The 26,284-nt window shown below is 37.5% G+C and overlaps 1 protein-coding gene across 2 annotated transcripts in view; it reads right to left on the minus strand.

Moving 5' to 3' along the window:
• Nucleotides 1-26,284, minus strand: part of CEP63 (centrosomal protein 63) — a 72,953-nt gene that overhangs the window by 35,684 nt on the left and 10,985 nt on the right. For both annotated transcript variants that reach the window (XM_082839037.1, XM_082839036.1), the window contains exons 4-6: nucleotides 14,058-14,153; nucleotides 13,088-13,210; nucleotides 7,586-7,699 (exon numbers count right to left, since the gene is read on the minus strand). In XM_082839037.1, the coding sequence (XP_082695163.1) occupies nucleotides 7,586-7,699; nucleotides 13,088-13,210; nucleotides 14,058-14,153 (333 nt within the window). The remainder of the gene's footprint in view (nucleotides 1-7,585; nucleotides 7,700-13,087; nucleotides 13,211-14,057; nucleotides 14,154-26,284) is intronic.

A 26,284-nucleotide genomic window follows, 5' to 3' on the forward strand; every position in this document is an offset into this window, starting at 1 on the left:
TACTCTCCTCTGAGCCTTCGAAGCTCTAACCTTGCCAGTTAAGAGTACCCTTGGTTGTTAAGTTTTTTTCTTTCAGCACTTTGAATATATCATGCCAGTCCCTTCTGGTCTGTAAAGTTTCTGCTTAAAAATCAGCTGACAACCTGTGGGGGATTCCTTTTTACGTAACTAGCTCCTGTGTGTGTGTGCACACGTGTCGATGCTTTTAAGATTCTCTTTATTTTTAACTTTTAACATCTAATTATATTGTGTTTTTATGTGAGCCTCTTTGGATTCATCTTGTTTGGAACTCCTGGGCTTCCTGGACTTTCATGCCTGTTTCCTTCACCAGGTTACGGAAGTTTTCAGTCATTATTTCTTCAAATAGGCTTTCTGACCCTTTCTCTCTCTCTTCTCCTTCCAGGACCCCTATAATGCCAATGATAGTATGCTTGATGTTATCTCAGGGATCCCTTAAACTATCCTCATTTTTTAAAATCCTTTGTTCTTTTTGCTGTTTTGATTGGATAATTTCTACTACCCTGTCTTCCAGATTGCTGATCCATTCTTTTACATTCTCTAATCTGCTTTTGATCCCCTCTAGTGCATTTTTCATTTCAGTTATTGTATTCTTCAGTTCTGACTGGATCTTTATATTTTCTATCACTTTGAGCTCTTACTGAGTTCATCTACTCTCGTCCCAAGTTTGGAGACTCTTTATGACTATTACTTTGAACTCTTTATCTGGTAAATTGCTTATCTCTACTTCATATAGTTTTCTTTCCCTGAGATTTGGTCTTAGCTTTCATTTGGAAGATATTCCTTTGTCTCCTCTGTGTTTGCCTAACTCTATGTTTGTTTCTATGTATGAGGTATATCAGCTACATCTTCAGCCAAGTGCTCCAGGGGTATCCCCTGTGTGGGTGTGCCCTCCTGTTACGTTGGACCACAATTACTGCAGGCATACTGGTAGGTGGGATTGGTCCCCAGGCCAGCTGACTGTAAAGCCTGGCCATGACTGCTGTGGGCAGGCATAGCCTATCTTTAATTATTCAATATTTCAATCACATACAAATACACCATTCTTAAGCATAGTGAAAATCACATAATTATTGCAAGAACAAATTCTAAATTTTCATTAACTAGAATGAATACACTAGGCCAATACAGCAGTCACTAGCCACACGTAGCCACTGAGCACCTGCATCGTGGCTAGTCCAAATTGAGATGTACTCAAAGCATGAAGTACACACTGAATATCAAAGACCCAATTTTTTAAAAACGTGAATGTAATAATATTTTTGACAAACTCAGATAAACAGAATATATTAATTTTGTTTCTTTTTACTTTTTTAATGTGACTGCTAGAAAATTTTATACATAGGTGACTCATATTTCTATTGGACAAAGCTACACTACAATATCTCAAGACTACCTCTTTCCAATATGAAGAGAGTCAGAAATAAAAATATAAACATTATAAAATAATGATTATTTCTCTTAAATATCTGGTGTTAGAGGTATCTTAAGGCTAATATATTTTTAAACCTTTTTTTTCCCACTAACCACTGCCACTAATTTTTTGAACCAGAAACCAGCGTTTCCTCTTATTAATATAATATATAGCATCCTAACTATTCTAGTGGAGTGGGTAGAATTATTTCAACAACATAAATCACAACAGAGGTGGTTAAAAGTAAAGAAATAATTAAGAAAGCAATTTATGTCACGGAGATAAAAACAAAAACCGAGGGTGGGCAGTGAAAGTGTGAAAATAGTTTGGAAGGGCTGGGGATTGGGGGTTGAACACAAATCCCCCCCCCTGGCTTTGTGGTATGTAATCCTGGGACTTCAAGAAAATAACTTTTCCATATAGTGAGATTACTGAGAAGAATATGATACAAAGCAACAGGGTTTTTTATTTTCCAAAGGATCTCAACATGACGTTATGGCCACTGCAGGCATCAATTTTTACGAAGCTCCCCATCAGAGTCAACTCCAAATGTGTCAGTGCAGGCCACAGCTCTGCAGTATTTCCACTAAGTAGCAGCTTGAAGAGCCAGCCCATTAACAGTACAGCTCCCAGTAAGACCTTCTTATCACTGTTGTGTCTCTGTCACCATAAACTTTTAAACAGTAGGTCTGAGCCAATTCAATTAACTCTGTGATAATTCTACCAAGACAACAGATTAACATTTGAGTTAGGATCATCTTTTCCTCATAAGGAAAATGGTGCTTTTAAAAATATAACATATATTCAAACCTATAAATATACATATATAATTGAACAGAGGATCTAAAACTAACTCGAACAATATCACATAGCTCATCTAAATATTTCAAAAGGAAAACATATACAATGCAGCCTTTACTTTTCTCACATACTATGAATAAGCTAAATATTTTACACTCTGTATTGGCTTAATACTTTTTTTTTTTTTTCCAAATGTTCTTATGTTCTCTAAGATTTCCCTGAATGTTTCCTTTTCACTCTTATATTATTTGAGCAGGAGGGAAAGGAGCAAGTGATTCTTTGACCTCTAAACAGAAAAGACCTTATGTTTTAGTGACTATACTGATATTTTCCTATGCTTATAATAACCATCATTCTGTCTTTGCATATAATAATTGTCATGTTGTTTAACAACTATACTTTTAAATTTAATACATTTTAATATTTGATAAAAGAAACATCATCTTTACTCTTCTTTTTAAAAATGTTGCCTAGTACCATTCATTTATCCTTCCATATGAATTTTAGAATCATTCTGTAAAGTTCTCAAAATGTAACAGTCAACAAATTATGTGGATAACCATTTGGAAAAAGACAAATATAGATTCCTACCAAATTCCTTATACCAAAATAATTTTCAGATCAAATATATTAAGAAGAAATTATAAAGCATTAGAAGAAATCTTGGCTTAGTAAGGATTTACAGTATGACAACCAAGATAAAAACCTTAAAAAACTAATAGAATTAAGCCATTCTAAACAATTGTTTATAAAACAATTGTATTTCCATAAAAATTACTAAGCAGAATTAAGGTAAACTGGGAAAACACACACAATTGCAATGAAACAGCAAAGAGTTAATATATTTAATGTAGGAAGAGCTCTTTCAAAATAGTAAAATATAAATATCCTTAAAAAAATGAGCAAAGAATTTAAATGAAGTTGTGGCCACCTCTGTTGGAGGACAGGGCTCTAAGTTGATTGTGTAATAGATAATGCACTTTCTCAATGGCTCTACAGTCATTATTAACATGTCTTCCTTCCTCCCCACAAGGACATAAGGTCATTTCTGTCCTTCAAGTTTGAACAGTTAATAAATCAGAGAATCCAAGGGGTATGTTCTATTTCCCAGGAATGATTGACACTTTGGTGCTGGGGTTTTATGGGGGGAGGGGGTAGTTTTTGTTTAGCTTGTGTGGGATTGTGTGGGAGGGGAAGTTTTGATTGTTTTTTTTTTCTTTTCTTCTGTGAGCTGTTGACGCCTGAAGTAGAACAAGTACGTCTTCAGGTAAAGAGAGGGATTTCTCAACCCACTTTCTGTGATGTCAGACTATTGGAGAAACCCTTTCAGCTGCTTTCCAGATGTACCTAAATTCAGTCAGATATTTTGGATTAAGAAACCTGAAGTCCTGACAGATCATATACTCCAAGGAAATACATCAGGGACAGATAATTGGCTGAAAACACTGATGCTTCAATGTGACACATTTTTATAGAACATTTCTACCAAGGGGTACTGACTTGATTTCTCCTACAAGGACCACACTGCCTTTGTGTTTAATGTAATGCAATCTGTGTACCTTCTAATCATATATCTGCAAAATTTTCTCATTTTTATAAAAAATCATGCCAGTAAGCTAGATGTTGAATGTATGTAAGCAGCATTTGGTAACTGTGCTAAGAGGCTACACAAGTGCATTACTGGTTTAAATTTTTTTTTTTTAGTTCTGATTTGGTTGGATAAGGTTTCATTATGACCTCTTCTGGGTCTCAGGCTCTAATGCTTGATTGAAATAGAAGAAAATATATTGGTTTTTGAAAATCAGTGTATTGTGGCTTGAACTGCTATACATTCTTCCACACAATATGTCAGAGTGATTAGTGCTTTGTACATTTAGACATTTTTATTTTACTGTTCTGAAAGAAAAAATATACTGAGTTTATAGAAAGTATTCTCCTAATTAACAAAGTTTAAAATATTATCTCTACTGATTAAAATTACAACAGATTTTGATAAATAAAATAACCAGAAAAAAGAGCAAAGAAAAGAACATAAATAATTTACAAAAGAATGGAAATAGCCATAAGTAGATTAAAAAAATGCTCAATCTCATTCATAATTAAAGAAATACAAATTAAAACAAATAATCAGATACCATTTTTTCCACCTATCAGATTGACAAAGACAAGCCTAAAAGTAGGAGAAATTTTAAAAAATAATAAAATAAATAATAGTGCCCAATACTGAGAGTGGGAGGAAATGGACAATATTGAGAAAGTGTGAGGAAATGGACATTCCCAAACACTGCTGGTGAAAGTGTGTATCAATGCACCTTTGAAGAGTACTTTGACAATATATATTAAAATCTTTAAGAATGTATGACTACTCTGATGCAGCAATCTCACTTCTAGGGTCATTTCCTAAGAAAATAAATGGACATATACTCCTAAATATTTAAATAAGGATGTTCACCCATGCACTATTTATAAGAGTGAAAAAATTAAAAAACTGTATGTTCCACAACAAAAGATTGGTTATATAAACGAAGACATTTAATGGTAGATTGAACTTCTATACAATCATTATGACTCACATTTGTTGACATGTATTTAAAAAGGAAAATTTTTAACTTGTGAAAATTAAATAAAATATTGCATTATAAAGTGCTTATTAGCATACTGCCTGTCACATTGTAAGCATATAATTTACATTTTCACATTATGTTTTATGGAAAATTTCAAATGTATACAATATGGAAAGAGTAAGATGATGAACCCCTATAGATTCATCACCTAGCTTCAACAATTATCAACATTTTGCCATTCTTAGTAATTTTTTAAGTTTGCAACTATTCCTCTCTTCCCATACACACACATACAGTGTTTTTCCTACCAAATGTACATGAATGCAATGTGCACAGCGTACAAGCACAGAAAAAGTCAGAAGAAACTTACATGCAAATGTTAACCATGGTAAATCTCTAAAGGATGGAATTATGAGTGATTTTATTTAATTCTCATTTCATCTACATTTTCTCATTTTTCTAAAATGAACATGTATTATGTCATTTTAATAGCTGACTAAAAGAAAAAAATCAAGCAAATATATGACTCAAACAGTGAGAAGTTATTCTGAACTCCACTTTTTTTTTTTTTTTGGTTATGTGGCTTGAGGGATCTTAGTTGCCCAACCAGGGACTGAACCTGGGCCCACAGCAGTGAAATCACTCAGTCCTAAACACTGGACCGTCAGGGAATTCCCTGAACTCCACTTTTAGATGTTAAAAAATACAGAAGAAAAAACTTTACATCAATTTTTTTTTTAAATTGAGGGGAAGTGTGGATGTTGATATCCATTTATCCAATCTGCAAGACTTTCTACCTTTATTGTTCAATGGTGATTCACATATCAACAAAATGCAATGTTTCAACCTTAACTGGAGTCCAAGACATTATTTCACACAACTCAGGAAATTTGAACAGACTAGATATTAAATTATTTAAGAAGTTAGTCTGTTAATGTGACTCTGGTATGTCTATTTTTTTTAAGTCCTATCTGTTGGGAAATAAGACAATGTCTGTGATTTGCTCTGTAATATTCCAGCCAAAAGTAAAAAGTAGGGAAGGATGAAACAAAATTGGCAAAATGAGTTGTTGCTCAAAGAGTCTTAGTCTTGCAAGCTGAAAAAGTTCTAGAGATTTGTTACACAACAAGGGGCATATAGTTAACACTACTGTACTCTTTAAAATGGTTAAGATGGTAAGTTTTAATGCTTTTTACCACAATTTTTTAAAAGATTGGCAAAATGATAACTATTATTGCTGGGTAATGAGTATACAGAAATTCATTTTTTAAAAAAAATTTAAATGAGGACCACAAGAGAGAAAGAAATATAAGTAACATTTTTTACTTAATCCGAGCAGTTTTAGTTTAAAGAAAACTATCAGAAGAATAATTCAAATACCTTTAAGTAGGGAAAACAAACGTTGGCTTTTTAAAGGCATCTTACTCTAGCCCCAGCTAAATTATGGTAAATAAAAATCTCATTTTTACTAACAATGAAGCTTTAATTATGCTGAGTAATCACAATAGTAATTTGAAAAAAAGGATCTACAATCAACAATAAGCATACTACATAGATGAATAATTGAGAACTTAAAAACCAGGACTCAATTTTCTATTTTGCCAATCTGAGGCCTACAATATCTTACAGCTATTTATGTTTATACAGTGCTTTAGCATTCAGGCCAAAAAACGCTGGTCTAGACATCCAGGATTTTACTGGCCCACTCTGGCTGCATAGCTTGCTGCAGCCTAGTAAATAATTTTGTTCCTTGAGATTGCTGTGGGCCCCTCTTGCCATTCTGAGTAGACTCACTAACAGCAGAGCCATTTGTGGTAGTTTACTAGCCTGCTGATATTTCAGGGGGGATGATTAAAAGCCAATATATTACTGAAACTTAGAGCAGCAAATAATACAGATTGTTTCTTAAAAAAATTTTTTTTAGAGCTTCTCTCTAGCTCTCTTAACTTCTCCAGTAATTCTCTCTTCTATAAAACTGAGATAACTACCAACCTTGACAAATTATCATGGTATTAAACAGATAACATATAACTATATATTCTAGATAACTACATTTAGAAGAAGCACTGAGACAGTGTCTAGCACACAGAAGATTGTCACAAATATTCACTACCCTCTATTTTCATTTCCCTTTTGATCTTGGTTTTTAATTGAAAAAGCAAACAAACTGAATACGTTCTAAGAAGAAAGTTCCTAAATTGGGTAGCTAATTTTTTGTTTTGTTTAAGCCATTATTTTTTCATTAAAAAACAGTTTCTAGTAGTGTTCTAAGAAGTGTTTCTGTTGCCACAAAGATACTGCTTTTAGTTAGTGTGAATCTTTCAATATTTGTGTCCAAACAGGTGGACTGGCCGAAGCTCCCTGGCTGAGGGACCTCAGCCAAGGCACTCCGAACTATCAGAGATGGAACAAGACACAGACAGAAGTGGAACCAAGGCAAGAGCCAGAAACAGCCAGAATAAGTAAGCCAGAGCCAGAAAGAAATGGAAAAGGAGACAGAGAGAGCAGAGGTAGAAAGAGAAAAGGAGAGAGGGAGAGACCAAGATTAGGAGAGTGAAACAAATGTGAGTGTGGAGTGAGCATGAGAATGCAAGACAGTGACAGAGTGAGAGAGCAAGAAAGAGCACGAGTGAGGAGTTAGGAACCGCTGAGAAAAGCAGCAAGCAAGGGAGCAAGAGGGCGTGGGGATGTGGGTGGACATGGTGAGCACATGCGCACAGCATTAAGCCTGCTCAAATTTAATCAAAACCTCTCTGCCTCTCATTATCCCAAAATGTCTTAAACTTACCTGAATTATCTCTGATTGTTCAGCCAGAGCCTTCCTTTGAGCCTCCAGAGAAGATACCTGTTGCTGATAAATCAAGCGCTGCTTCTCCCAGCCCAGTGATTTCTGACGAAATTCCTGAAGAAGCAATTAAGGTACTTAACTTCTAAGTGCTTCCCCTTGCTGTCACTACTTTCCAGATTCACTTTTACTTTAATTGTTCCCCAGGTCCCTGGGTACACATGCACCTTTCTCCACAGCAGGAGCCCCATTACTCACTTAGCTGATAGAACTATAGAGTAATACTAAATTCCTTACATACTGTGCCTCTGGAGATCTGTCTTTCTAAATTTAACACCCTAATGGTGAAGAGTATGAAACACAGATGCTAAATACTGGATTCATGATTTTCAAAGATCTGCTGCCACCTAAGGGTTGCTAATAATTTTTTTAGTGATTTTTCAGAAAACTGATGCTAAGATAATGAAAATTTCAAAATATGATTACAGATACCCCTCACTGCCCAAATTCTTGATATCCAAACCCAGGAACTGAACAGATTCAATTAAATTTTCAGATAAATCCCTGGCTAGCCCAATTCTTATCAGTGTCTAAAACTCAGGAACCAAATAGATTCAGTTAACACAGTATCCTTTGATATCCAAATTTTTATTATCTCAACAGAACTGCAAAGACATGAATAACAAGAAATATCTGTATTAAATTTTAACAGCTATCTGTAACCCAAAGCCAAACAGTTCAAAATCAATGATGGATCAATAGTAACTTCAAGTTGCACGATCAAGAAAATGAGCCCAGTATTTATGAAAATGAGGCAAACCAAAGAGAAAGGAAACTCAGTCTTTCCATCACTGTCCTCCAGGAGCCTCAACTCCAGAAGTCTCATGCTAGCTTAGGGTAATTACTGTTCACCAGCTGATACTCACTTATTCATTATTTCTACCATATACATGCCAGGTACTGTTCTAGGTGCTGGGGATACACTATTTAACAAAACAAAAATTCTAGCCCCACTCAATTGGAGGGAGATAGGCAACACATTCATTGTACAGTACCTTAGATAGTAATACAGTCACCCCTCAGTATCTGTGGGGGACTAGTTCCAGGCCTCTGCAGATTCTAAAATCCACAGATGCTCACGTCCCTTATATAAAATGGTGTATTATTTGCATATAACCAATGCACATCCTCCCATATACTTGAAATCATTTCTAGATTACTTATAATACCTAATACAATGTAAATGCTATGTAAATAGTTGTAAATACAACGTAAATGCTGTGAAAATAGTTGCTTGTGCATGACAGATTCAAGGTTTGCTTTCTGGAACTTTCTGGAATTTTTTTTCCCCAGAATATTTTAGATCCATGGTTGGTTGAATCCATGGATGCGGAACCCACAGATACAGAAAGCCAACTATACCTGTTTTGGGGAAAATAGAGCATGAAGTGCTCAGAGTTGGGGGCTGCAATTTTAAAAAGGAGTGGCCACATTGAGTAACATTTAAGTAAACATCAAGGGAGACAGGGATGAAGTTATACTATTCTGGGAAGAGGGAACAGCAAGTACAAGGCCTTGAAGTGGAAGCATCCTGGTATGTTCAAGGATGAGCAAGGAGGTTGGTGTGGCTGGAATGAGTGAGTAAAAGGAAAAAAAGGAAGAGAAAGGTCAGAGTTAACAGGCGGTGAAACTACATAGGTCATTATGATAACTTTGTCTTTTAAGAGAAGCTACTGGAAGGTTTATGTACAGGAGAGGACATGATTTGACTTACATTAAAACAGAATCATTCTGGCTATTGTGCTGGGAAAAGAGAAATCAAGGGTGACTCCAAGGTTTTTAGGCTTGAGCAATCTGAGGAATGGAGTTGCCATTAACTGAAACAGAAATGGTGCTGGAAGATAGGAGAGAAAAAAATCAGGACCTTTATTTTGGACATGTCAAGTTTGAGACAGCTTTAGACATTGGAGATGTGAAACAGGAGGTTGGAAATTATTCTGTAGCAAAAAGGAGAGGTCAGGACTAGATATACAAATGTGGGAATTATTAACATATACACAATGCTTAAAACTATGAGACTGAATGATATCACCAAGGGAGTGGGCCTAGACAGAAAAAAGAAGAGTACAATGACACAACCGTGAGGTGTTCCAATGCTAAAAGGTTGGGGAACAAAAGAGACTGAGAAAGAGTGGCAAACAAGTTAGGAGAAAACCCAGGAAAGTGCAATCGTTCTCCAAGCCAAATCCAGAAAGAGGTGTAAGGAGGACGGAGACCAGCTGGGTCCAGTGCTGCAGACAGGATGGGGAAGATGAGGGCTGGCCACAGGCTTGAGTAATGGGGAAGTCACTGGTGACCTCCATGCAAATAGCTTCTGCAGAGAGAGGGGGCAAAAGCCTTACTGAGTGGGTGTAAGAAAAATGGAAGGAAAGGAACTGGAGACAAGTATAGGTACATAAAGTAGTTTAGTTATAAAATGAAGGAGAAAAATGGGGCAGTATCCAGAGTATGAAGAGAGAGGTCAAGAAAGGATATTTAAGAGGGGGTAAGTTTGCATGTTGGTGGAAAATATCCAGTAGGGAGGAAAAACCTGATGATGCAGAAGAGAGGAGCATTTCTAGAGTGATGTCATGGGTAGGGAATAGGGAGAGCATGGACAGTCCCTCCAGCAGGAAGGCAGAGTATACGGGTGCAGTTGCAAATAGGCAGATAGACACAAGGCTGGAAGTTTGTGAAAATTATTTTCTATTTTCTCAATGAAATAGAAAGAAAGATCATCATCCAAAAGTGAGGATGTGGGGAAAAGTGTTGAAAATTCAAGAAAAGAGAACGTATGAAACAGTCATTGTGGAAAGTAGGAGAGTGAGGGGAAATATAATATGATTCTGGGCAGCATGAGGACCCATTTGAGGTGAGTGACCATGAATTTAAAATGAGGCCAGTCAGCACGATTATATTTTTCTCCAGCCATGGTCTGCCACACGACAGGTAGAAAGTGGGGAGAAAGCTGGATTTAATGAGAGTTACAGTTTTGCCAAGCAAAGGCGATGAAGTAAGAGAGAGCACAGAATTGAAGGGGAATATAAGGAGTGTAACCATGGGATGGAAGCTGGGTAAGGACTTGTAACTGAGGACACAAGGTAGAGACAGAGCAGTGACAAGTGGCAGGATCCAAGCACTTTAAGGGATGAGGGGGTCAGGTGAGTATCGAGCATCAGGAGCCAGAGGAAGAGAGCTGAAAAGACAGGGATGGTAGTTGGAGAATGTGATGCTTAAAAATGTGATTCTAGGAGGGTTGCAAGTATTGGTAATGATAACACCTAAGGAAGGACAATGGGAAAAGGGAGAAGAGACAGATAGGAGATCAAAATATCCGTGGAGGAAAGAACACCAAGGAACTCAAAGACCACAGTATTATAAGCATCAACTCTGTGGATACTGATATCCTCAAGAATTATGATAAGAACAAGGTTGGAGAGAATGACAGTGAACTGGGAGCTGAAATCTTTGAACAGGGGAGTAACCAGGGATCAGAAGATGACTAACTTTGGCTGTATGTACAGTGGTTGGTGGTATATGCTGATGACATGAAAATCAAAGATGGATTTTCTTGTTGGTGGGAATGTAAATTGATACAGCCACTATGGAGAACAGTATGGAGGTTCCTTAAAAAACTAAAAATAGAACTACTATACGACACAGCAATCCCACTACTGGGCACATACCCTGAGAAAACCATAATTCAAAAAGAGTCACGTACAACAATGTTCACTGCAGCTCTATTTACAATAGCCAGGACATGGAAACAACCTAAGTGTGCATCAACAGATGAACGGATAAAGAAGATGTGGCACATATATACAATGGAATATTACTCAGCTATAAAAAGGAATGAAACTGAGTTATTTGTAGTGAGGTGGATGGACCTAGAAACCGTCATACAGAGTGAAGTAAGTCAGAAAGGGAAAAACAAATACCGTATGCTAACACATATATATGGAACCTAAAAAAAAAAAAATGGTCAGAAGAACCTAGGGGCCAGACAGGAATAAAGGTGCAGACCTACTAGAGAATGAACTTGAGGATACGGGGAGGGGGAGGGTAAGCTGGGACAAAGTGAGAGAGTGGCATGCACATATATACACTAACAAACGTAAAATAGCTAGTGGGAAGCAGCCACATAGCACAGGGAGATCAGCTTGGTGCTTTGTGACCACCTAGAGGGGTGGGATACGGAGGGTGGGAGGGAGGGAGACGCAAGAGGCAAGAGATATGGGGACATATGTATATGTATAACTGATTCACTTTCTTACAAAGCAGAAACTAACACACCATTGTAAAGCAATTATACTCTAATAAAGATGTTAAAAGATGGAGTTTCTGAGGTACAAAGAAAAGACAATGGTCAGGAAGTGGTAATGGGGAACAAGAACATGAGGGGTTTTTCAAAAAAGACCCAGATTTCACTGAAGAGGACTGGAGGGAAAGCAGTATCTGATTCTAAGCTCTTCAAATGTATAAAAATATTGAGATATAAAAAAATATTAAATGCAGAAATTAAAATTCTAGGTAGTAATAATATACTGGCATTTGTGGGTGACGCGTCACTGAGTAGAAAGATTGTAAGTAATCACACAAAGATGTTGAACAATGTTTCTCAAATTAGCATTGGCTAGGGAAGCTAGATAAAATGCAGAGTCCTAGCTCGCATGCCATACAACTGGATCAAAATCTCTGAGAGCCTAAAGAGGGCCCTGGGTGACTCTTAGGTACCGTTGAGAACCAAGAGCATAGACAGAGGGGATCCAAGGGGAAAAAAGTGACAGCCTCGTGCTGCTCTTTCATCTACTCTTGGTGGTTTTAACCCACCACTCCCTTAACTCCTCTAGGGAATCAATATATACAATAATAATGGAGTTATTCAGTCTTAATAAAAACAAAGTCAGCAAAGGGGGAGGTAAGTGACTTACCATATCTAAATGGGAACTGACGATAAACAATCTGATATGCAGAGTACTCTGTACAAAAAAGCTTCAACACTTAGTACCTTCAACACTTACTAAGCCCCTACTCTGTTAGGTGATAAATAAGACAAGGACACTGCCCATGGAGGACAGCTAGTAACTGGTAGTCAATGTTCCTCAATATTGGCATTTTGGGTTCAATACTCCTTCCTGTGTGGAAAAGTCCCAGCCATGTTTAGTGTCCCTGGTCCCTGTGCCCTACACACCAGTTTCACTCCCAGCCATTCTGACAACCGAAACAATGTCTCCATACATTTCCAATGCCCTCAAAGGAGGGTACTGCCCTGTTGAGAGTTACTGATAGCTAGTAACCATCCTGGTGACAGGATGCACAGTGGATCACCCTCCCACCTTTGAAACAGCTCAGTAGTAGTCCTGGAGATGAGAGAAAATTGGTTTCAGGAAATAGCACTATTAGAAACAGCATTTTCCTACATGAAGGCTGACAATCACTATGAGCAAATCAGTACTATGAACATACCTCTATTTTTCCAGTTAATCTCTCAATTTCAGACCGATCTTCCCTGTGATTTCTGGCATTTCCTCTGAAGTCTCTTACATGTTTTCTCTGTAGCTTTTCATAGCTTCTCTTCAGTCTGCCTAACTGTAGACACAGTTATTTCTAGACTTAAAATTTAAGAATGTGTAAACAGTGCTGATACAACAAATTGGCATTATGAAAGCACGCATAGAGCTAACTAGTATCCCTGAAAATAGACAGCATGTCAGATAAAATAACAACTCAAAACTACATATTAAAAAATAAACACCAGAAAAGAAATATATTGAGTCAAAGAAAAATAAAAGGAAAATATTTTATAAACAGAAGTTAATTTTTCTTACAATGTACAATCGCCTTGCACTTAGGGGCCCCTAAACCCACCCCCACAATAAAAGCAGCAAATAAAAACCCTGTCTCTCTTCTCTAGGCCTGTGGTTCTTGAACCATTCTCCTGCGGAACACTGAGTAAGTAAGCAAGAGAGGAGTACTGTGGAATTAAATGAAAATAAAAGCAGTTTTTTCCCAATCTGAAGAATAAAATTGAGTTAACTGATAGAATTTTCTTACTTTTCTTATCTATCCCAAAATGCTTCTGAAACCTTCGGATCCTCCATTATTTAAAATCTAGTAACTGATTCAACTTAAAAATTAAAACATTTAATATAAGCTTTTGGTATCAGTATTTCATGGTATTATACAAAAATAGCTCTATTTCTTTCAGGTCCTCAACCAACAAACACATTTTAGAATCGCTGTTGTAGGTAGTATCAAACATATAAATAGGCAAGATTCTTTACCTGGGTTTAAGAACAGAGAAATAGATTTCCACCCCTGCACCTCCCTTAGTATATATACATCCACTCTATGAAGCAGAAACTGGCTCGTTAACAAAATTCTCATGGGTTGAAGAGACAGAATTATACAACACATAACAGAATTAAAATATTACTTCTTCATGTAGGTTCTTTAACTCCAGCTTATACTCCATGGCCATCTCTTGCTTGACTTTTTCATGTTCTTCAACCTGCTGACGCAACATTCCAACCTAAAAGCAGAGAGGTGGTAGCATTTTTCACTATTAGCATTGAAACAATAACCCTGAAACACAAAAATAGGAAATAACCTTTGTACTTATCTGTGAATACACATTCTCAACTGTACAATTTCTCAGGAAGTCAAATATCTAATTATTTAATAATCCATAACAATGCCAAAAAATGGAAAACGAGCAATTGTTCTACAATTGCTAGGTTTAGAGAGGAACTTCCTCTGTCTCATTTATTCTCCCCAACCCTTTTTATCAAAAAAAACCTCACAAAAAATTAAGAGAGATAAAGTTACAAGAACCTTGGAATCTAAAAATAGGGAACAAAAATCTATAAGACTTCAAGAATAAATTCTATAAATCAAAGTACAGAATAGTAACATCAGACAGAAAGATAGCAGGAGACTTGTACCTGCTTTACCATTTACCCCACTTCAAAGAAAACCAGTTTCACCAGCCAGAGTGGGCATGTTATCCTAACCCATTTTTCAGTGGTTTGATGCCAGCCACAGCTAGCTCATGCCCAGCCCTCACTTCCATCAATATCCATCAGCATTTCTCTACATCTCTCAATAACCAGTTAGCATTTCATCTACTAATAGCTAGAAGGGAAAGGAAGAACTGGGAACAGTAAGTAGTAATCTCAATCACAATACAGAATGGTAATTTAAAAATAAAAAAACTGTAGATCTTAAAAGTTCTCATCACAAGAAAAAAAAATTTTGTGACTATGTATGGTGACAGATGTTACTAGACTTACTGTGGTGATCATTTCACAATATATACAAATATCGAATCATTACATTGTATAACTAAACTAATATAATGTTATATCTCAATTATACCTGAATTTAAAAATGCAAAAATAAAATTCTTATAAGAACAAGGAGTTATTGCAATTAAAAATTCTAGTAGAATTCTTTTTTGGAACGAAAAAGTGATTCTGAAGTTCAAACCAGAGGAATGATTAAGTATAGCCAATAAAATAGAAAAAACTACTTAATTTTTTTTTTATTTAAATGAGTATTTACTGAATTCCTGGATAGGGAAAAATTCCTGGATAGGGAGAAACTCAAACCAGAGGAATGATTAAGTATAGCCAATAAAATAGAAAAAACTACTTAATTTTTTTTTTATTTAAATGAGTATTTACTGAATTCCTGGATAGGGAGAAACTGAGCTTAAAACTAATGAGTCATTTGAGAATGACAGATTTGACTCTGCAAAATATGGAACTTCTATATTTGAAAAAATTCCATTAAAATTAAAAATCAATAAACTGAGAAAAACATTTACAAAAGTATGTCAAAGGGTTTTTAGTATTTAGGTATCTTTTTGTAACTTGTTTCCACTATGTTCAAAGAACATACTCCATTATTTCAAGACTCTAAGTTGTGTCAAGATTTATCATATGGTCAGTTTTGGAAAGAGTTGCTTGTGCTAGAAAAAACCGTACACCACAGTTCTCTTGTGCAATGTTCTGTATATATAAATTAGGTCAAGTTTGTTGATCATGGTGCTCAAATCTACATCCTTACTGATATCTGTCTCTTGTTCCATCAGTTACTAAGAAAATTGGGTTAAAATCCCCAACTACAATTGTGGCTTCATCTATTCCTCCTTGTAGTTCTGCCACTCTTTGCATACAGATAAGAGAAACAGAGAGAAATTTAAAATTAGAAACTTACAAATTCAGATTTTTTTTGGTCTTAGTTTGAGTTCTCCCAAAAGTGTAGATTTTAGGGCAGTTAGGTAATGGAGGTGATCCCAGGAAACACAGTAAGGAAATGAAGAGAGAGATCCAGGAAGGAAGGAAAGCCAATAAAGTGTGTTACTGAGCTGATTTCTGCAGTAAGTGCTGGAACCGCTCCCACAGGGAACTCACCAAGGAAACAAACAGAATGTGTTTCAGAATTGTCCCTCTAAGGGATGGGAAGTTGGAGAGTTTATCCACCGATTCCAGTCCCTCCACTGCTTGAGGCTTGCCCCAGGAGTGTTAACTGCCACCACAATCCCAGGTTTCACCTGAGCAGCTTTTAAGTTTCCAGAAAGAGAAGCACAGTGTAGTGAGATGCTGGCAGTACACAGTGAGCTGTATGTAATATCCAGGTGAAATGAGGGGGCAAGGAGGATGTGATACAGGCCAATAAGAATATCTGCTACAGTTACGTATACGGAGGTTTCATATTTTATCATTATGAAGTGTTTCTCTTCACCTTTGGTAACGTTCACTGCTTCTGCTTCAAGTACAGTTTAGCTACACCATCTCTCTATTCAAAGTGTTTGTATGGTATATATTTTTTACATTTTACTTTTAACTTTGCTGTATCTTTATAAACATCAAATAATTGAGTTCAATTATCTTTACCCAGTTGGACAATTTTTATCTTTTAATTAAGCCATTTAGTACATTTACATTTACGGGACCTCTTTCGATTTATATCTATTGTCTTACTAAGTGCTATTTGTACTTAATAAGCTCTACGTTCCTATGTTCCTTTTTCTCTCCTTTCTTGCCTTCTTTGGGGCTGATAACTTCTTACTTCATTTTTCTCCTTCTGTTAGCTTAGAAGACATATACTCTATTAACATATTACTATATACTTTTAATGGTTCTCTCAAGACTAAAACTTAACTAATTAACACTAGATTTAACTAACGTTAATTAGATTAACATTAGCTAACATTAACATTAGTTTTACCAATTCCCAGGCAACCCAAGGACTACAGAAATACTTTAATTCCATTTACCGCCCCCCCAACTTGACTGAAATGCCATCATAATTCCACATATATGTTCAACTGAAGGCTCTTGTTGTTATATACAGTAAATATTTGTTTAGATTTACCCACATATTTACTGTCACCTTTCGTTTCTTCCTTTATCTCTTGAGCTTCCATCTGGGGTCACTTTCCTTCTGCCTGAAGAACATTCTTTTAGTATTTCCTTGGTGCAGGTCTCCTAGTGACAAATTCTCTCAATCTTTGTTGATCTGAAAATGTCTTGATTTCATCTTTATTCTGGGTATAGAATTTATTTCTGGTTTGCCAGGGAAGAAAGTCATTTCTTTGTGGACATGATTCTATTGTCTTCTGGCTTTCACTGTTTTAGCTGACAAGTCAGCTGTTAGAAGCCGTTCGTAGATCACCTTTTTTTCTTGGTAAATATCTGGTTTTGTTTTATTTTGTTTTCTTTGATAACTTTCAGATGTCCTCTTTGTCTTTAGTTTTCAACCTAGGTATATAATTTTTTCTGTTTATCTTGCTTGAGGTTTTCAGATTTCTTAAGTACACGGCCTTCCTCACTTTTGGCAAAATCTCGGTCAATTTATCTTCAAATATTGCTTTAGCCCATTCTCACTTTGTTTTCTCCTTCAGGGATCCCCAAAACACTCATATTTGACCTTCTCACTGTATCCTCTTTTCTCTTATCCTCTCTTCTATTTTTTCTATCATTCTGTCTGTGCTTTATTCCAAACATTTTCTTCTGTCATATCTTCCAGTTCACCAATTATCTCTTAATCTTAAAGGCCTTAATTTCGTTTATTCTATTTTTCAACATTATGATTTTCACTCATCTTTTAATAGTTTCCAATTTTTTCAAAAGATAAGAAATGCTCAATCTTATCTTTTATCTCCTTGAACACAGTAAACATAGCTATTGCAATTTCCTTTCCTTTTCTTTCTTTTACTTTCTTTCTTCCTGTGAAAACATCCTTCCTGGAGCTTGCCATTCTCAAATATTGGTAAGTTACTCTAGGCTACCTGTATAGCTGTCATCTTGGGAACTCCCTTCACCATTATTCTGGAGGCTTTCTGTGCTTTTCTGCTTTTTGCTTTTTTAAAAAATTCTCTGTCATCTTCTTTGTAAGTTTACTTCTCATTTTGGTAGAACATTCTTTTGAGATTTTACATGTCTGAAAATACCTTTATTCTCTTTTCACATCTGGTTGAAAGTTTGATTGGCTGTAGAATTTAGTAGTAAATTTCACTCAGGATGTTTTTAGTTAAATGTGAATCTTTCAGACTTTAACATTTGGTAATGGCAGGCTAGGTATTCTGGGCCAGTCCATACACTGAGGACAACTATATAAGTAAGATTTCTTAAAAACTGTGCCTGAAGTCAAGCGCTAACATGATAGGGAAGAATTACCAGGTCAGCATCTGGGCTAGGCTAGAGGTGGAGGGAGGTGAGCCCAGAGTTTGGGGCAAGTATTAACTGAAACTAGAGAAGGCAGCTGAAAGGATAAGAGGCCGAATGGGAGTTTTGATAACTTCAAGGGGCTAAGAGAATAAAAGATTTTGTGCCCAAGACAGCTCTGAACCCATCCTTGCTTTGAGTTGGGACCCTGAAAGGCTGTACCCTAGGAGTAAGAATGGGCCAGATGTAGAACAGGACTTCTTGAAATTGCCAATCAACTGCAGATATCTGAATCTCTGAAATCAGTTTAAGATGATCTTAAGAGAGTGCTAACGTCTGTCCCCAGGCATCTCCAAAGTGCTAGGGATTCCAGGAACTTGGAAAAAACAACCTAAACTTTCTCCAAAGGAAAAAAAAAAAAACACTATTCTGTGCCTTAAACTATTTCTTCAAATAATTTTACAAATACAGTGCTTGATAACCCACTCAGAAAGTAACCCTACACATACAAGGAGATAAGACAACAAAAGTGAAAAAAAGTAGAAGCAATAAAAGAAAGAGATCCATGGCAAATCTAGATACTGGCATTATCAATTCTTCCTATCATTGAGAAGGTACTTTTTAAAAAAGCAAATAAAAATGAGACAGTTATTAATTCCCCAGAAAACAAAAACATTGCACAAGAAATAAGCTTGATTATTATTATGCTATCTGACTCAGTTGTAAATAATAATTACCATCTTAATGATATAAACACTAAACACTGACCTAACGAAAAATTAAGATATACAATTCTGGCAGGATGAGGGGATGGAAATTGTATATGAGAGCAAAGCCCTCAATTTTCATAGCAGCAAGTTATTAGATAAATAGTTAAAACTGAAAATTAAGAAGATTGCCATAAAATGTTATATAGAAATATGAAGAGAATAACAACAAAAAGAGTAAAAGACACTGAAATGACTGCCTCAGAGAAGCAAGAATCCTAGGTTCAGAGGACTAGGGCAGATGATCACTGTTTTTTCTTACGAGCTTTGTAGAACCATTTTTCTTTTCATTTACTATGTAAGGCAAGCATAAATATAAAATGTGAAGAAAAGATTGTTTAACTTCATTTATTTACCAGAGTCTGGTTCTTAGTGGGCACGCAACAATATCTAAATTTCTTAAAGAAAAAGAGGAGGAAGAAAGAGCTTAATTGCTGAGAGCAAGAGATGGCATTAGAGAAATGGAAGAGAGGTTTGAAAACTGTCAGTATGGATGATATCGTTTTAACTACAATTTAGAGTTTTCAAAGTGGTTTCTTAAAACAGTAACTCAATCTTCACAACAACATGGGAACACAGGGATTATATCCTAATTTTACACATGATGAAATGGGCTCAGAGAGGTTAAATTATTTGTCCAAGGCCATTCAGCTGAGAAAAGGCACAGCCAGGACTCCAAATTCCTTACTTGTTTCATTAGCTCTACCTGCTCTATAGGGCATTAGAAGGTAACAGCAGCAGAAACGTCCATTAAAACCAATCCAATCCCAACAATGTAATCAGAAAACAGATCATTCACTTATGAAACAAGTTGTTTATACTAGTACTCCTCCAAGTATGATCTGCAGATGGGCTGGAGCTGGTCACAACAGCAATCCAGTGTGAGATAAGAACCTTGAAGCAGAATGTGATCAACTATGTTACAAAACACAGTTTAGTGCAACTGACATTTTTATACAGCAAAACTTTCCGTGAAGGATGCAGTGTACTACCTTACATTCTGGTGCAATCCTTTCATCTCACCATGGACCTGTCATTTCAGTAGCACTGGTTTATACCATAGGATTAACTGCTTCTAGGACTGAAACTTTCAAACAAATAAAACTGACAAAAACTTAAAGCTCTATATTCTAGTTCTTCTATCATGTACTTTTCAAAGTAGATTATAAACATATTATTACCAATAACAGTGAAATTACAATTTCACAGACAAGCTCTATGGAACAGATTCCTATAATTAGTATTTACCTCTAGAAATTTAATCAGCTTCCAGCAACCCAATCAATGAAGCAGCAAATCATTGACAGCTACATTTCTAAACATCTTTTATGTCCCCAGACCAAACCTGTAATCTTCAAATCTTTACCAAGGAACCTATCTACTCAATCTCTTTAATTCCTCTTTAAGGTATTAAGTACAGGCATACTTCAGAGATACTGCAGGTTCCTTCCAGATCACAATAAAGCAAATACTGTGATAAAATGAGTCACAAGAATTTTTTTGGTTTCGCAGTGCATATAAATGTTATGTTTACACTGTACTGTAGTCAACTAAGTGTGCGAGAGTATTATGTCTAAAAAACAATGTATATATCTTAATTTAAAAACACTTTATTGCTAATTCTAACCATCATCAGAGCCTTCAGTGGGTCATAATCTATATGTTGGTAGAGGATTTGAAATATTGCAAGAATCACCAAAATGTGACTCAGAGACATGAAGTGAGCAAATGCTATTAGAAAAAAGGTGCCAACAGACTTGTTCAACACAAGGTTGCCACAAAACTTCAATTTGTAAAAAAATACAATATCGGCAAAGCATTATAGAGTGAAGTGCAATAAAATGAGTAGTTTTATTACTGCATGTAGTGCAGTAATGCCCTTGACATCAAAACTAAGCTGCAGGAATAAGTTTCAACGGCCTCGGCATGAATATTCTCATGATCACACACACAGGAATTTCTTTAATGGGTTTCTAACAAAGCAAACAACTTAGATATCCACATACACAGTTGACGGTTTGAACTGTGCAGGTCCACTTATACATGGATTTTTTCGATAAATATGTACTACTGTACTACACCACCCAAAGTTGGTTGAATCTGCAGATTCAGAACAGATACAGATACAAGGGCCAACTGTAAAGTTATATGTAGATTTTCAACTGCATCGGGGATCAGTGTCCCTAATTCACAGGTTGTTCAAGGGTCAACTGTACAGTGTTTTTTAACTAGGAAAGCACTATCACCTTAACTTTCTAAACAGAACTACTTTTGTTTTGCCCCAGGAGAAATAAAGAAGTAGTAACTAAAGTAACTTACCAAGGAGCACTGACCCTACCTAAATTACGATTTTTAAAAAATCAAATATGATTATCATTCCATGCACTTTTTTACCCACCTTCTATATCTTTTCATGAGGTCTAATTTTACTTTTTTTAATTTTTAAAAATTTATTTATTTATTTTTGGCTGCATTGGGTCTTCACTGCTGCACGTGGGCTTTCTCTAGTTGCAGTGAGCGGGGGCTAACCTTCTTGTGGTGTGTAGGCTTCTCATTGTGGTGGCTTCTCTTGTTGCGGAGCACGGGCTCTAGGCACGCGGGCTACAGCAGTTGTGGCGCACGGGCTTAGTTGCTCCGCGGCATGTGGGATCTTCCCGGACCAGGGCTCAAATCCATGTCCCCTGCATTGGCAGGCATATTCTTAACCACTGCGCCACCAGGGAAGTCCCATGAGGTGTAATTTTAAAATACATTCTCAAAAGTCCACCCAAATTTTAAAATAAATTCCAGTTTAGCAAGTGGCATTCTCAGAACACTGAATCTAAATCTAACACGGCCAATGTTACTATGTATGGTTGACCCTTGAACAACATGGTTGAACTACATGAGTCCACTTATATATGGATTTTTTTTCAATAAATACTATAGTACTACATGAATTCATGGATGTGGAATCTCAGATAAGGAAGATTGACTGTAAAGTTATATGTGGATTTTCGAGTGCATTAGGGGTTGATGCCCCCAACCCCCACGTTGTTCAAGGGTCAACTGTACTGCTTTGACCCAATGTGCACATGGCCAATTGAGAGATTCTCTTGACAAGGAAAAAAACACTTTATGAAGCCTAACTCTTTCCTTGTGACATGAAACATTTCTAAAATATTCTTGATAAGTAAGCATCATCAACAGAATCTACCACTCACAGAAGCACCCCTGAAGAAGCTGAATGACAGCACTGGTGATCCTACTGGTAGGAAAGCCCATCCAAGTGGGGCTTGGGACCAGTGTTTCCCTACAACTCTTCCAATCCTTCTGAGATCAACATTGATGCCAGAAATTTAGGGGCAATTCTTGCACTTATATATGCTTTCTGCTTCCCTTCCAATATTCAATGTTCTTTTCACTGTACCAGCTAAATTAAGAGAAATCATCAGGGCTTCCCTGGTGGCGCAGTGGTTGAGAGCCACCTGCCGATGCAGGGGACGCGGGTTCGTGCCCCGGTCCGGGAAGATCCCACATCTCGCAGAGCGGCTGGGCCCATGAGCCATGGCCGCTGAGCCCACGCATCCGGAGCCTGTGCTCCGCAACGGGAGAGGCCACAACAGTGAGAGGCCCGCATACCACAAAAAAAAAAGAGAGAAATCAATTAGCAAATGTTATTAAACTTTTCCCCCAAATCACCAATAACATTGGGTGATGAGATCGCAAATAATATTTATTTTCCTCTTTTCTTTCTTTTTCCCTAATTGTTAACAAATGCAAATATAAATTTTTTTTTTTTTGCGGTATGCGGGCCTCTCACCTCTCCCGTTGCGGAGCACAGGCTCCGGACGCGCAGGCCCAGCGGCCACGGCCCACGGGCCCAGCCGCTCTGCGGCATGTGGTATCCTCCCGGACCAGGGCACAAACCCGTGTCCCCTGCATCAGCAGGCGGACTCTCAACCACTGTGCCACCAGGGAAGCCCACAAATATAAATTTTTTAAGAAGAGTTTTCTGAATTTTATTTTAAACCTAACCAAAAGAAGCCAATTATTGAATTTGGGGCTTAACTTTTTACACTAGTCATACAATGAGGCCAAAAACAATGTTTGCTAAACTCGGTGATTATTAACATAGGCATGTAATAGAATGAAGGTTTTTACAAAGATCATGTGACACCCTTCACATTTTCTTAAAGAAGTTATTGTATGTATTACATGTGACCAAGGTAACATGATCCTTGAAATAAATATTAATACTCTTATGCATTTTCACCAATGAATTCTTCTTCTGAAAGAAACCATCAGAATTTGACACACAAATGCTTTCTGACACACAAATTTGACACACAAATGCTTTCTTTGCATTATGAAAAAGACAGTATCACCAGTTCAAGACGGCAGTGTAGGAAGATACTGAACTCACCTCCTCCGACAGACTCACTGGATCTACAGCTAAATATGGAACAATTTCTTCTCGAAAAAAGAACCTAAAGGCTGGCTGCGTGACGACTACACATTGGGTAAAAGAGAAGAAAACCATACAAAAGCCTGTAGGGGAGATGGGGACACAATCTCACCATAAACCTCACCCCTGATTTAGCAACCAACAACCAGAAGGGAACTCAAAACTCCCTGAGGAGCAAAGGATTCAGACCCCACATTGGGCACCCCAGCTTTTAAGACATGCACTTGACAGATAAGCCCCCAAAACATCTAATTTTTGAAAACCAATGGGTCTTGTGTCCCAAGACCCACAAAATGATAGTGATGAGAAACACCTCTTAGAGGGCTCATGTGCTTGGAGTCACCCACCCCAGAGTCCAGCTCAGAGGCAGCCAATCATGCCTAGACTTAAAGTGAATAAGGCTCACCTGCTTATATTAAAACCTCCATCAGAGGGGCAGGAATCTAGTTCAACACACATATCTAGAAGCCTGCTGGAACGCTCTGGGAACAAAGACTGGCAGGCACTACCTTTGCTGTGCTCCAGAGCACCAGTATCTCTCAGCAGGGAGCTTTTACACACATCAGGTGTCCTGACTTTTACAGCTGCTACCCAGGATATGATTCTTGGTTACCTGGCTCTGGAGGCCAGGGGAGCTTGTGTTCTGGGTCCCAAGGAACTGTAATAATTGGTGTCACCCAGAAAGGAGCTCATGCCCCTGTCTGGTGCCTGGATTTTTGTGACTGATGCTAGGGAACACCTCTACATCAACTGGCTCTGGTGGTCAGTGGGGCTTATACTCATAGGTGCTACAGGGCTGTAGCCCAAGGAGAAAGAGTTCTTAAACAGTTACAACCCCAAGGGCAGAGCAAAGGCAACAGACCCAGGAGCTCAATCTTTCTGCGAAGGGAGACTATTAACTGATCATCCTGACTGCTAACTGAGGGGCAAGCTTCTGATTAGGCATGCATCTTGGGGTTGACTGTAATCCTTTCCAGAGACCTTGGAGGGCAGGTGCTACCTTTGCTCTCACACTCTGCTGCCTCTAGTGCACCAGTGTCTCCTGGAGGGTAGCTACACACGTGGCTGGTGCCCAGGGGACTCCCCTCAATTACCTAGCTCTAGGTGACTGGAGGGATTTGCATTCCTGGATCCCACAAGACTATGGCAATCAGAGGGATAGTTCTTGGCAGGCTACCAACCCCAAGGCACTGCACAGAAAGCAGAATGAGGCACACTCCCTAGGGTTTCTGTGAAAGAGTCCTCTTTATCTTTACTTGTCTTGGACCTTCGGCCTGAGGAGCAGGCTTCAGGTTTGGCTCACATTCAGTGGCCTACGGAGTTGCTATCAAGAAACACAGGCTGTGGACGCCATCTAGGCACTCTCCCTCTGCCTTGCTCCAACCCATCAGTATCACCCAGAAAATAGTTCATCTGGACCCCACATAGTGGACACCTCCAGATCACCTGGCTCTGAGGACCAATGTGGCCTACCCTCACAGCCCCTCAGAACTGTATATATTTGCATACTTTAAAAGCTGCTGCCTGAGGGTCCAGATTCCAGTCAACCTGAATCTAGGTGCTGAGATCCTCCACTCTGGGACAGTGACAGGTTTTGGCACATCCTCAACTACTGGGAGCTACTAAAAATATAATAGGCTACCTGGACAAGCATAGAGGTTTGAGAGACAACCAGGAGCTGAGGCAGGGTTGAATAACAAGGTTCATCTCCTACACAAGGCCACTCAATCAAGACCGGAAGAAGTGGTTGTTTAATCTACTGTACAGAAACCAACAGAGAGTCGAGCACACTGAAGAAACAGAGGAATATGTTCCAAATGAAAGAACAAGATAAACCTCAGAAAAAATCTTAACGAAATGGAGATCAGTAATTTACCTGATAAAGAGTTCAAAGTAATGGTCATAAAGATGGGGAGAAGAATGGATGAACACAGTGAGAACTTCAACAAAGAGATGAAAACATATAAGAAAGTACCAAATAGAAGTCACAGAGCCAAAGAATGTATTAACTGAACTGAAAAAAATACACTAGAGGGGTTCAACAGCAGACTAGATGAAGCAGAAGAAAATATCAGTCAACTCAAGGACAAGGCAGTGGAACTTACCCAACCAGAGCAGCAGAAAGAAAAAAGAATGAAAAAAGGAATTTATGGAACAACATCAAACAGACTAACATTTACTTCATAAGGCTCCCAGAAGAAGAGAGAAAGGGGCAGAAAACTTATTTGAAAATATAATGGCTGAAAACTTCCCTAACTTGGGGAAGGAAACAGACGTCCAGATCCAGGAAGCCCTGAGAGTCCCAAAAAAGATGCTACCAAAGAGACCCACACCAAGGCACATTATAATTAAAATGTCAAAAGTTAAAGACAAGGAGAGAATCTTAAAAGAAGCAGAAGAAAAACAACTAGTTCTATACAAGGGAACCCTCATAAAACTATCAGCAGATTTTTCAGCACAAACTTTGCAGGCCAGAAAGCACGATACATTCAAAGTGCTGAAAGAAGAAAACTTCCAACCAAGAATACTCTACCGAGCAAAGTTTTCATTCAGAATTGAAGAAGAGATAACAAGTTTTCCAGAGAAGCAAAAGTTAAAGGAGTTCACCACCACTAAACTAAACTGGCCTGACAACAAACTTTAAAGGAACTTCTTTAAGCTGAAAGAAAGGATGCTAATTAGTAACAAGAACACATATGAAAGGATAAATCTCACCAGAAAAATAAATATATAGTGAAGGTAGTGGATTAATCACTAATAAAGCTAGTATAAAGGT

This window comes from Leucopleurus acutus, assembly GCF_964270905.1.
Source record: "Leucopleurus acutus genome assembly, chromosome: 5".
NCBI classification, from domain to species: Eukaryota; Metazoa; Chordata; class Mammalia; order Artiodactyla; family Delphinidae; genus Leucopleurus; species Leucopleurus acutus.